Source organism: Porites lutea, chromosome 7 (genome assembly GCF_958299795.1).
Source record: "Porites lutea chromosome 7, jaPorLute2.1, whole genome shotgun sequence".
Classification (NCBI taxonomy): Eukaryota; Metazoa; Cnidaria; class Anthozoa; order Scleractinia; family Poritidae; genus Porites; species Porites lutea.
This window is the reverse complement of record NC_133207.1, coordinates 33,335,523-33,348,092: the sequence shown is the minus strand read 5'-3', so window position 1 is coordinate 33,348,092 and position 12,570 is coordinate 33,335,523. Positions and strand designations below refer to the sequence as shown.

Here is a 12,570-nt window from a genome sequence, read left to right as displayed (position 1 = left end):
GATGTATCCCCGGAAAAGTTAGGAGAAACTCTCACCAAAACATTTTGAGGATAATTTGCTTCTTTGTTACAAATCTATTATAGACCTTTTAACGTTTTTTTCAACTTTTTATATGGACCAGTTAGGGAGAATCCGTTGACATCACTGAAAAGAGCGCCTTGAAGTTAGTAAAGTTGCCAAATTTGAAAGTGATACGTCTTTATGGAGGGAAGATATAGTTTCCGCGAATTTGCGAAAATTTACAGACGTACGTTTGTATGATGGGGGACAAGTTTGTGCCCTTCCCCCATCCGGATACAAACGACCGTAAAATTTCCCGACTTTGAGGAGCTGCAGCTTCATTAGCTTTCAAACTTAGTAATTTTACTAATTTCAAGGCGTTCTTTTAAGCGGTGTCCATGGGTTTTTCCGAACTTGTCCATGTCAAAAGTTGATAGAAAAAAAACCGGGAAAATGTCTATACTCTATTTAAACTTTTGTTTAATGTTAGAGCGGTCTCTTGTGTGAAAGTTGTCAGTAACCTCTAGTCTTACCCGAGGGTTGTCGTTAATAGAGAGTTCAACTGTAACATGCATAGGATCTGGGAGGGTACGGGGGGAATTGCCGCAGCATTCATACCGAACACCAGTGGGGTTTCCATGGCATCATGATAAATAATTCTATGCGCAGTGGGAAGGGGTAAAGCAATTAATCAGGCATCTTCCTTCAGTTTTAAACCATTATTTTTATCAATTTATTTTCTACCTTAATCACTATGTGTGAATTCCCTGATCATAACCCCATTAGATCCTGGATCCCACAAATTTCCTCACCTAGAACTCATATAGAGCTAGAATTTGTGCTCACCCCTCCCTACTTGAATTTCTCGAAAAACCGACACGTCAGCTGCGTAACAATAGTGAGCACGCGCAGATTGGAAAAATGCTGCTTCAAAGATGGCGGACAAGTTGTTGAAGCTAATAATAGTAGTACTTTTTATTAGTTTTCGACCGGTATCGTCAGATGAAGAACCAAATTCAGAAGGTAAGCTATCGTACCGTATTTTCATGATAAAATTTTTTTCGGGCAATTTTTCCTCTCGGCGAAAAAATGCATTTTTCCTGCTAGGTCGTGAGCTGCGCGCCAATGGACTGGACATGTGTGTTTCAGTGAAAAAGATAGATGTTAACTTTTGTAGCGGAAAAAAAACGCGTCAGAATTTTTTCCTTCTTCAACGTATTTTCTTTTAAAGGGGAAAATGTAGAAGTAGGCTTTGCCCAAGTTTCTGTATTGGACAACAGATTCTGGATACATATGATCACCAATTTGACTCTGCGCGCAAAAATTGTTCTCGCGATCACTTGTTCTTTACAAGGCTAAAGTGGTAAGCGGTGCATACATTAGTCCTTTTAGCCGGAGTTGGTACTTTTGTATTTACTTTTGCGCGGAGTTGCTCATTTCTTTATTTCAACAAACGAAATGCCTGTAAATAAAGGCAAGTCAAAGAAAGACAAAGAAATTGAATTGAAACAAATTGGAGTCTTATTGAAGTGTTTTTTTTTTGCATACATGCAGCACTTCAGTACCATTCAAAAGTAAGTTGACAGTCACTATTCGTTGTGAGTCACTATTCTCAACTCGATTCTCGATTCCTGCGCAAATTAAGAATCAAGAGCTGAGAACAAGTTATCGAGAATTTTGAGGATCGAGTCTTGTGAGACAGAAAACAAAAGATTCACCTATGAGTGATTTCTCATTAATTTTAAAGCATTGACATTGGTTTATTTGGGCAAGCATTTGTATGCTTATTATCGAAACAAGACCAAGTTAAGGGAATGTTTGAAATATAAAGGGCAACTTTTTAGAAGTTATTTAGAAGTACTACTTTATATAGCTTAGTACCTGGCCAGTCGAGTAACAAAACTTGTTTACTCTAGTGGCTTGGTCATTCCCCAGTTGGAATTGATGAGCCACTGAGCTGCTGAGCAACTAGATATTTCACCTTTCTCAATTTCTAAAACTAACAAAATTCTAAAAAAAATAAAAAAAATATTGCATTAGCTTGAGTTTTTCATTTTTAAGAAGAAAACTTTCAGGAGGCAGCACGGCTGAGTGGTCAGGGTATTGGACTTGCAATCTGGCAGTCGTTGGTTTAATTCCGGCTCTGGCCACTTGCTGGATTTGTTCTTGGTTGTCTTGAGGTCAAACCCTTAGCCATGCTTGTTAATAGCCGACCAGTTGCCCCCTTCCAGTTTGGGTTTTTAATCCTGTTATTTTCTAATTTATTTTAATTATTTGTTTCTAATTATTTGAGTTGAGTTCCTGTTAATTTGCTGCATAAGTTAAGGGCTAGCCTGTGTCAGCCTCTCGGTCAGTGCAGATAAGCAAAAAAATGAGCGAGCAGTGAAATAGCAAACGAGTGAAAAATGGTGGGAAGAAAGAAAGGAAGAGCCTGTAAAAATCTTTTTAAATACCTCAATCCATCCATTATCCTTTCCACTTCCTGAAAAACTGTCTCTGATGTCAGAATGTCAAATGTCAAAACATCAAAAGGTTTGGTGTAGGAGGGTTTCACATGCTCAACATGTTTGTTAAACTCTGTGTGTGCAAAGTCAAATGGTTGATGTAAGAGATGAAGTTAACTGTCACAATTGACCAGCCATAGGGTATACCAGGAGCTAGTATACTGGAATGACTTATTGAAAACAATACTTTCTACCGGCTCCATCTCTCCCCAGCCCCCATGTAGTTTTTGTGCAACTTTTCTCAATTATCTTTCCCTTCTATCTTGAACTTGGAACAGGCTAGGTAAACAAACTGTCAACCTTTAACATCCTTCTAACTCTCAAGTATTTTCAGTCACCAAACACAGGCTGTTCATAAACCAAGTTGCTTCAGTCTAAACTGCATACCCCTAAAAGACCTCCATCCCTGACTGGTATGCATACAGCTGGTCTTTAAAATAAATTTAACTTAATTCTGAAATGAGATGAGCCCTCCAGTTGTTGTTAAATTACTATCACAGGAAAATATGCAAAAAATGTTCAATGTACCATTGCACTTCAAACTCACTCTACATTTAACCTTAAATGTTGTGCCACCAGATTCAGTAGAGGTAAATGATGACGACAGTCAAGATGTAAAGAAAGAAAGTGAGGAAAGTCAGGTAAGTAATGTGTAGAAAATTCCAAAACTCAGTGCAAAAATTAAGAAAATGAAAGGAATATTTCGCCGGAATCACTCAGACTTCATCAAGCTGATGAAGTTCATCCGAGCGATTCGGACAAAATATTCCTTTTGTTTTCTTAATTTTTGCCGCAAGGTAAGTAATGGTTGGCCAATAATCATTTAATCTATATGTTGTAAATCATTGTTTTGGATTGGGCCTCTGCTTGCCAAGGGTCAGTGAATGTGTGGTTCCAGAAAATATCTATACCACCCCCACAGAAGGGATTTGCCATATGACCCCCCTCCCCTCAGGAATTTCCAAAATTTTTGCACACCCCCTGGAATTACTGCTATCTCTTATTGAAGTGAACAAATGAGTAGTATTGTGAGTTTTATGTATTTTCTGTTAAAATCTATAACAGATAAGCGAATTCCTTACATGAACTCCTTTTGTGCTCAAGTCAAGAACAAATTTTGTGAGTTTCATTTTTATTCTGTCAAATTCTACAACTGATAAGTGAATTCCTTATGTGCTCAAGTCATGAAGAAATTGTTGAACAAGTTCTTAGCCTGTACTTTTCTAAACAAAGAGATCACGACCTTGTCGTGCGATAAGACAGTGTGTGAGTATCGAATTTCGTTCTACCAAATTTGCATACGGTATTTGAGTTTGCGGTAAAATTGCACGTCACCAATTTCATTTGCAAGAAAATTGTCATGCAAAGAGCAATGTGCTAGAAAAGACTCTTTGTCACTTCTTTGTGATAGAGAAACAGTCAAGTGAAGAAGGAATGTAACCAGTTAAAAGGAATTTTTTGCGTGTTTGTGTTCTCGACGTGCAAGGAATATGAAAGTTTTGTTCCGCTTGCGCATAAACTACAAAAGAGTAAAAGATAAAAAATATTATTTTCAGGAAACTTGTTGAAGAAAACCCTTAAGTATTGAATAAACGTACATCGATACTGTCGATACTTAAATGATAGTATGAAAGCGAAGATGGTTACAAAGGAGCAGAGATCCGTGACAGTATTCATGATGTGTTTGTAAACAACCTTCATAGCGTGACCACTCAAGAATAACAGATCGTTCGACGCGAAATAGTGACGAAATTGTTTTGGGATGGAAACTTGGCTAAAATTTATCTTGAACAGATAGCTTCAGTGGCTTAAATGGTCGACAATTTTGTTTTCAAACGGATAGCCGTAGCTGTTTGAATGGATAACAATTTTTTTCAAATGGATAGCCCAAGGTGTTCGAACAGATGACAATTTTTTTTCGAATGGATAGCCCAAGCCGTTCGAATGGATAGCACAAGCCGTTCAAACAGATGACATTTTTTTTTTGGAATGGATAGCCCGAGCAGTTCAAATGAATACCAAATTGGCAAATTCATTCAAATGGCTATCCGTTCAAAAATGCCAAACCTTTAAGGAACGTTTCGTGTGAGAGGTCACTCCAAGGGACTGACAAAATATCTTTGCTATGTTCATTAATCCTTATCCTTTGCAAATAAATTGTCGTGGTAAAATTTTGTGTTTTTTCTTTGTTACTCTCTTACACGTCACGAGAACCCTCTGGAAATATTTCCCTTTGGATCACCCCCACTAGAAAATTAGGCAAATTGACCCCCCCCTCCCCCCTGGAAAACCCGATCCCTTCTGTGGGGGTGGTATGGATATTTTCTGGAACCACACAATTCATGTCTTGCTTGGTCCTTGCCTTTTGGACAAGCAAGTATGGAAAGTGACCTTAAAATCTAGCTACAAGTCCCAGTCTACAACAAAGTTCAGTGTAGTTAACTAGATTATTGAAAAAAATCAATTTAAGATCTTCTGTTACCATTATCACTGGCCTTGTTTCCTCTTTAAGGGGGTGTTTAGTGTAGATAATCAAATTAAATAATTAATTAAAAGGGATCAACCTACCTTTAGAAAGCTCTTCTGTAGCTGTTTGTAGATCATCTGTATAAAAGACTAAGCACACAGTATCGAAATTACGATATTGTTTCGTTGTTTTTACAGACCCCTGCAGCAGAAGCTGTGGAAAGCAAGGGAGAACCTGGCATCTTTTCTCAAGTTCTTTCAGAATTAGCAGCTCCCTTTTTGGATGAGGATGAAGCTGATTTATTTTCAGAGGACAGTTCCTCTGTTGACACTTCCTCAGAAGACACCAGCAAAGAGGAAGGAAATGATAAAAACATTCATCAGGACTATCCCTCTTCAAGTGAAAACAAAGAAGAGGAAGATAAAAGAGAAGATAATGAAGATATTGCGTCTAAACACCCAACGTCAGAAGAAAGTTCAGACAAAGAAAATAAAGATAATAATGATAACAATATTCCATCGGTGGACTCAATTTCAGAGAAAAATCTTAGAAAGGAGGATGAAAACAAAGAGGATGTTTCACCGCACACCTCTTCAGAGAACAAATTAGACAATTATGATCATCCATCATCTTTGGAGGAAAATGCGGACAAGTCTGATAGTTCATCTAGGGAAATTACTTCAGATGTTGCTATCAGAAATGAAGATGACAGAAAGATGAATGAAGAGCCACAGTTTGCCTCTTCTAAGTATATGTCGGTAAGTAGAGATTCTTGTGCATTTATTCAGAGTTGTTTTCCGTTGGCTGGGGAATGAAAGAAGCGGAAAATATTTTTCTCACACACATCTGGGAGTTTGGGTGCTAGTGTGTGTGTGGGAGGGGAGAGGAGGGGAGGGGAGGGGAGGGGTCTAGTCACATGGTTGGTTGTATTGAACCAGTTTTCCTAGCTTGTTGCTGTTTTTCATTGCTGGGTGTGTCCCACCCACCCTTTAAGCTGCGTAGTTTAGGTCATTTACTGTTTCTTTCATTTTTGTGAGCCCCTTGTTGTATATAGTGCAGATTTTCTTCTGGCATTATGTCCATCATTAGCCTTTGTGGAAACAAACAAAGCATTACTTCTAACAATTTTTTTAAATATATTTTACTCTATGGGTCTCCACCTTTAAATTAAAAAATAAAAATAAAAATCCATGCTTTACCACATCCCATTCCTTGGGAAATGCATTTTGTGGTAAAAGTTAACACTAAAAAGTCACTACATTTAGACCTCTCCAAGGTCATTTTCAAGTGCTAGATAAGTATCAAATTAGCATAAATAAAACAGAGAAGAATGCAATAAACACAACAATGCAAGAAAATATGTCATCAGTAAGTGATAAAAATAATATTCTTAAAATTAAAAAAAAGGAACATTTCAATAAAACAATAAAGTAATAAATATCATAAGGCTAATAAAAAGTGATAAAAACAAAATTTGTTCAGATGGAATTGCACTGTTTGTTTACATGTTACACGTAGTATTAAATAATGGTTTTACGTTTTTTGATACAAAGCATTTAGATAATAAGGTAATCAAGAAAATGGGAAAAAGTAATTTAAACGCTGTGGCTGTTTTTTTACAAGAATGTACAGCGTAACTGCAAAACACTCCTGCCAATAATGTTATGTGTTTCAGTACAGTACTGAATGCCTATTATTTGTCAGTCTGTCACAGAGGATTCAAAGTCTGGACCAACTGCAGACCAACAGACAGTCACAAGTGAAGATACAGAGAAAATTATATGGCCTAATGTGGCTTCTGTTCCTGCTTTGCATTCAAGATCAACACCAGGTACTGGGGATATTAATGAACATATACAAACTCAGAATGAACATTATGATAATAATAATCATGGAAATGAGAAGTATTCTCATCAAGGAGAGCTGTCAGATGAAGAATTGGAGCATTTGCGAGTGAAAAGCAAGCCTAAAGTGGAAGAGCATGAAACACCAGAAGTGGAGAGTGAAGATGAAGGCAATGTGGTTGACATACCAAAGGAGAAAGATGACAAAGAGGAGACAGAAAACACAAGAAGCAATGCTGAAATTGATGAAACAGTGGGGGAAGATCCTGTGGAAAAGGAAGATAAGGAAAGCAAGATTGATGAAGGAACAAAACAAACATTTCAAGAAGAGGAACTAGTTTCTGAAGAAGGGAAGTTAGAGAAAGAACAAGCAGAAACTCAGAATGTAAAAATGGCTCAAGACCAGGATCAGAAGATTGATGAGCAGCGTAAGGCTGCTGCTGCTGCTACTGCACAGAAACTGAAGGAGGAGAAAGATAACAAGCAAAAAGTCAAAACACTGAGGAAACAACAGGTAGAAGTTAAGCAGCGTGAAAAGTTGACTGATGAACAGGAACTCAAAAGTGAAACAGGGAGGGAGTTAAGGTCAGATCCACTAAGAAAACTGCTGGATGAAAAGGAGATGCATGGGAAAATGGCTAACAAGCAAAAACTAAAGACTGAGAAAAATAATCAACAGCAGAGGCACAAGACAGTAGTTAAACAAGCAGAAATGGTTGCTGACCAGACAAAGCGTAAGGATGAGGAACCCAGGGACCAGAGAGAACAACAAGAAGACTTGAAGCAAAGTGTAAAGTTGCCTGATAAGGAGAGGTACAATGAAAAGAAAGATGAGCAGGAAAGAGTAGTACCATCTGAGAAGCAAGTAACAAAAGCTGAACAGCAAGAGATGCAGGCAGAAGAACAAAAGCCTGGTGACAAAAAGCAGGCAATGGTTGAGGATGCACAAAACAACATGAATAAGGAGAGGTTCAAAAAAATAAAAAAAACAAAAATGGAAAATGAGAAGATGGCAGAAGAAAAAAGGCACAATGATGAGGAGGCTAAACAGTTAAAGATAAAATCATTAAGAAAACAACTAGCAGAATTGGAGCAAAGTAAAAAAATGGATGAAGAACGAAGTCAGAAAGATATAAAAGATCAACAGGGAAAGGTGGAGACACCAAAGAAATCAGAGCTATGGATGAAAGCAGATGAGAATCGTCTTGAGGAGGAACACAAGAAAGATGATTTGACCGAGAAACAGGAGGATGAGAAGGGGTTCAAGGAAATGGAAAAACAACAACTGGAAAATGAAAAGATGTCTCGTGAAAAAAGGCAAAGTGGTGAGGAGGATAGTCATGAGGTGAAACACAGTGAGGAACAGGATGATAATGGAAAGACAGAGCAGAAAACTAAAGAAGAAAAAAGTGATGCAAAGGTAGGTTATGTAGGTGCATCAGGGTGCAAATAAAGTCATTTTTACAGCTTGCCATTTGGGCAAGTTGAAGCTAACATTTACTAGCCCAAATATCATTTCAACTAGCCCCAAAAACATTTTGATGAGCAGAGTGATTTCAAAGTTCTTCTGTAATTTGAATTCCTCAAAAAAGTTCACTTCTCTGTCGGGCAAGTTAATAACAGAATTCGCTAGCCCGATAACAAAATCCACTAGCCCCGGGCTATCGGACACTTCTTTCTTTGCACGCTGTGCATTTTCAGCTCGTTAAAATGATTTGTAATGTAGTAGAAGACACAAAAGAGCAGAAACTACAGGAAACAAGGGCCAAAAGGGAAACCATGGGTTCTCCTTTCCTCAAAATAATAGAAAAACAATTAAAGAAAAAATGACGCAAATGGTCAGGGCTGTCAATAAGGGCCGGTAGCCGGCTAAAACTGCTAGCTAGTAGCCATCCTTAGCTGGCTACTTTCATCTCCGTCTACTGCCATAATATTATTATAACTGCTATCAAAAAAATGAGCACCATTAAATAAATTTGTGAAGCATCCGTTTCCCAGTTTGAATTACGTTGAACGCATATTTAAACAGGTTTAGAAACATTCGAACCGTGCAATGTCGTGGAATGCCTGAAACATTTCCACGGTTTTGTTCCTAGTCTTGCGTGTATTCTGATGAAACAACGTGGTGTCCACGGTGGAAAATACCACTTGAATACCCCTGCAAACACCATTTCCGAGACTCTAAATTTCTAAGTGTCCCTAGATGCCTCGGCCCTCAAGAACTTGTGCCTTTGGTGTGAGTTCCAAAGCCGCCTACTTTTACTTTGGCGGAGCGCAAAGTAAAGGATTCACGACGCTCAGGAATGTATCAAAGTTACAATTTTTTGACAAGATTGGGCATGCAAAGTCTGTAGGTTTTCGGTTTTATTCGTCTATTTGACAAAGTGAGAGCCGAATTAGTTCGAGACATCTCGAGATCACTTCAATTTTCTTTGATTTATTCTTTAACTTTTTCGAGGAAGAAAGAATTATTATTTTGGCTTTCCCGGGGTTTGAACCGACTCACCTATGTGACCCGTCAGATCAGAGGAGACTCTAAGTTGAGGGATTAGCCGATTGCGCTACTGCGACCCAAGGTAGTTTGGGATATGAAAAATAGTTATGAAATTATGCACTAGTTTCAGGACAAGATTGGACGTGCAAGTTCGCGACTTTTCGGCTTGTTTCGGCTATTTCACGAAATGAAACTGGACTGCTTTGTGATATCTTGAGATCACTTCGAGTTTAGTCTTTAATTTACTCTAGGAACAAATAGAGGATATTACGTGGCCGCGCAGAGACTCGAAATTTCTCTTCGAGTCTTGAAAAACATTTCATGTGTGAGCCCACCTTTCGAACTGCTTTATGATGAATTTAAAGTTACAAAATGCTGCACAAAGACATTTTGTCTTTGTTGAGTGTTACGTAGTAAAATTGCTTTCATGCGTTGCATGACTTTCTCAAACGTTCTCTACTTTTTGGATTATTCATGAATAATTAATTAGGGCATGTTTACATTTCAGCATGAGTCAGCAGATTTGCATCAGTTACTGAAATCATAAAATATGTCGAAAAGCTACTACTAACTATTCGCCGGTTAAGAATTTTCTAGAACCTTATGTCAAACGGTATACAAGTTCCAAGCGAGGTCTTTTGATGAACTAGGTAAGTTTTTTTCCCACGAGCTGGACTGCTGTGTTTAGTCAAGTGTGACGAAGGTAGATTTTCAAGTTCTGTGTTTACAAGTTGGCGGAAGCCGTAAGATATCTGAAGTTCAAGTGAGAGTTTGTTATTATTGGTAGAGGCTGTTTAGTTGTACTTAAGTTCAAGTCAAGTTTGTGTTGGCGGATGCTGTGTTTTAAAGCTCTGAAAAGGCTATGTTCCTTTGGTATTAAACTTCCTTGTGTTAATCCGACATTCCTGCGTGCTGATAGTCAGTGAATAATTATCCTCAAAACATTCAAACTCGTAACAGCCAATTCCATGCTCAACGTAATCGACTCCTTTCCCGTGTATTACATATCTTTAATCAGTACATAAGACTGCTATGCTGTTTTTGAAGCCTGATGTGTCTAAGAAAAATAGAGAATTCTTTTTTCACTGTTTGTTTTGTTAGACTTGTTATTCACGGCCAATAACCTCATATTTGACTTAGGTCTAACCGTTTAGACCCAAGTCAAATTTAGAAGGATTTGTATGGAGTCATCTGAGCATAACTGGGCTAATATCTCAGAGACAATTTGTCCGAAATGGTGGTTTTTGGCAAGTAGGCCTCTTGGATGTTGCTCTTTTCAGAATATCCTGACAAATCCCATTAATCAGTTCCACAACCACGTCTCCGAAGTGTACGCTCCGTAGCGTCTTGTTCATTATCAGCCTGCTACTTAAAAACTTTTTGACAGCCCTTTGCCTTGTTACGTGGAGTATAAGGATTTAAGTCTATGCTAATGCTCTATAATTTATTTATTCATTCTCCTTTGTGCAAAAGGTACAAACATTTATTGTTGGAAAATTTTTTTTAGAAAAAACTACTGTTTGTTTTTGATTCCCACTTTACTTATGTCTAGTTTTATTTCATTTTTTTTTCAGCTGGAAGGGGAGCAATTTAAACAAAAGATTGCTGGTGAAAGAAAAATGCTGGAACAAATGTCACGGGAGTATAAATTCAACAAACGTGGAAAACAGCACAATGTACACAAAGACCGTGAACGTATGACCCAGAGCCCTGTCAGAGAACAAGAAATGCCTGCTAAAGTTGATCAAGGTTTGTAAGCACTGCTTTTTACAGTGCTGTGGCATAAATTATTGTTGTTGTTGTGCTTTGAGAAGACTACTTATCCCAGGTTTGTACATCCTGTTACCTTTGATATACTACTTTCATTCTGGATTTTTAACTTCTTTGTACCGAATGTTCAACCAGTTGAACAACAATGCCTTCTCCCCCCCCCCCCATCCCTCCCCCTTTCTTGCGTCTATAATGAGGTTAGTTAACCCATTCAGCCCTGAGCCGTCTGTAACCACCTGTGTGAATCCACATCCCTTCTACTGCTTGTGACATCATCAGTTTCAATGGTCAAAGACAACTTTGTCCACTAACTTGTGCTGAGTGAAGAGATCTTTCAAACCATACCAGAATGAGCACAATTCAGTCAAGGACACTGAAGAAAAAGGCAAAAAACTGTGTAACACTGCCCTGAAAATTTCCTTAAAAATATTGTTCCACTACCCACCTACCCTTCCTTTCATCTAATCCTACAGTAAGTTCCTAAAAGCTTTCTTAAAAACTTTTTCCACCAAAATGAAGCCTACTAAATGCCCAGCAAAAAAAGAAAGAGGCAAGAAAAGCAAAAAAAGAGAGCAAGGCTGTGCTCTAGCAGAGCCCGGTGGCCCGTGGCACCTAACTTTTGTTCTCGGGCGACTAGAAAATCTTTGCTTTTTGATAGAAATCATAAAAATTATGCTGGGCACACTGGATTTTTGCAAGTTCAGAGCACTGGGCTCCCTTCAATTTTTCTTAGAGCACAGCCTTGGAGGGGAGGAGAGAAGGTGAAAAGTAATTTAAAAAGTCCACACCACTGTCACTTTTAAACCCAAAAACTCTCAAAATTTTGCTTTCTGCGCATGCCCAAACTTTGTTCGAAGTGTGTGACCTGTAAATGGCTTTGTGGTAAGTAGCACAACAGTGACCAGAAAACCTGCTCAACTGGCTTGAAAAAACGTTTTTAATGTCAAGGAGTTTTTATGAAAAAGCTGCATGGTGACTTTGAAATACAAAATTTGTTATAAAAGGGTTAGATATCTTTATGAATTACTTTTAGTTTCCACCCAGTTCTACGTTTATCAACATCCTTAAATGAACCATTTTTCCATAGCTTCCATTATGATTCCAGTGGCAGCCACGAGTATTATAAGTACCTGGACACCATCGCCTTCCATCAAAAAGCTTGAAACCACAAAAACTGAGTCTACCACACCTGTTTCAAGCGCAACGACCAAGACAACTGTTGATGACCCAGTTTTAGTCACTAAGGAAACAATACAACCAACTGCAACAATTGCTGCAACTTCCTCAGCTACATCTACAATAACTGTGTCAAGCTACACACAAGGTAAAATATCAATAATCAAAACACGACAAGAGTTGCAATCCCTTAGGTCTGGATTACACTAGTGATGGAGTCTAAAGCAGATTCAGAATCAGGAAATAAGGAACTTCCTCCTCCTGGCATATTTTGGTACAGGCTATCTGCTGGTGTGGATGACCTGATGAATGTTA

The 12,570-nt window shown here is 38.2% G+C and overlaps 1 protein-coding gene across 1 annotated transcript in view; it reads left to right on the top strand.

Moving 5' to 3' along the window:
- The first annotated feature begins 911 nt into the window (after positions 1 to 911).
- The window catches only part of LOC140943280 (uncharacterized), a 29,959-nt gene continuing 18,300 nt past the window's right edge, over positions 912 to 12,570 (top strand). The window contains exons 1-6 of the mRNA XM_073392353.1: positions 912 to 1,023; positions 3,084 to 3,145; positions 5,169 to 5,729; positions 6,676 to 8,235; positions 10,884 to 11,058; positions 12,167 to 12,403. Coding sequence (XP_073248454.1) covers positions 936 to 1,023; positions 3,084 to 3,145; positions 5,169 to 5,729; positions 6,676 to 8,235; positions 10,884 to 11,058; positions 12,167 to 12,403 — 2,683 coding nt within the window. The 5' untranslated portion in view covers positions 912 to 935. The remainder of the gene's footprint in view (positions 1,024 to 3,083; positions 3,146 to 5,168; positions 5,730 to 6,675; positions 8,236 to 10,883; positions 11,059 to 12,166; positions 12,404 to 12,570) is intronic.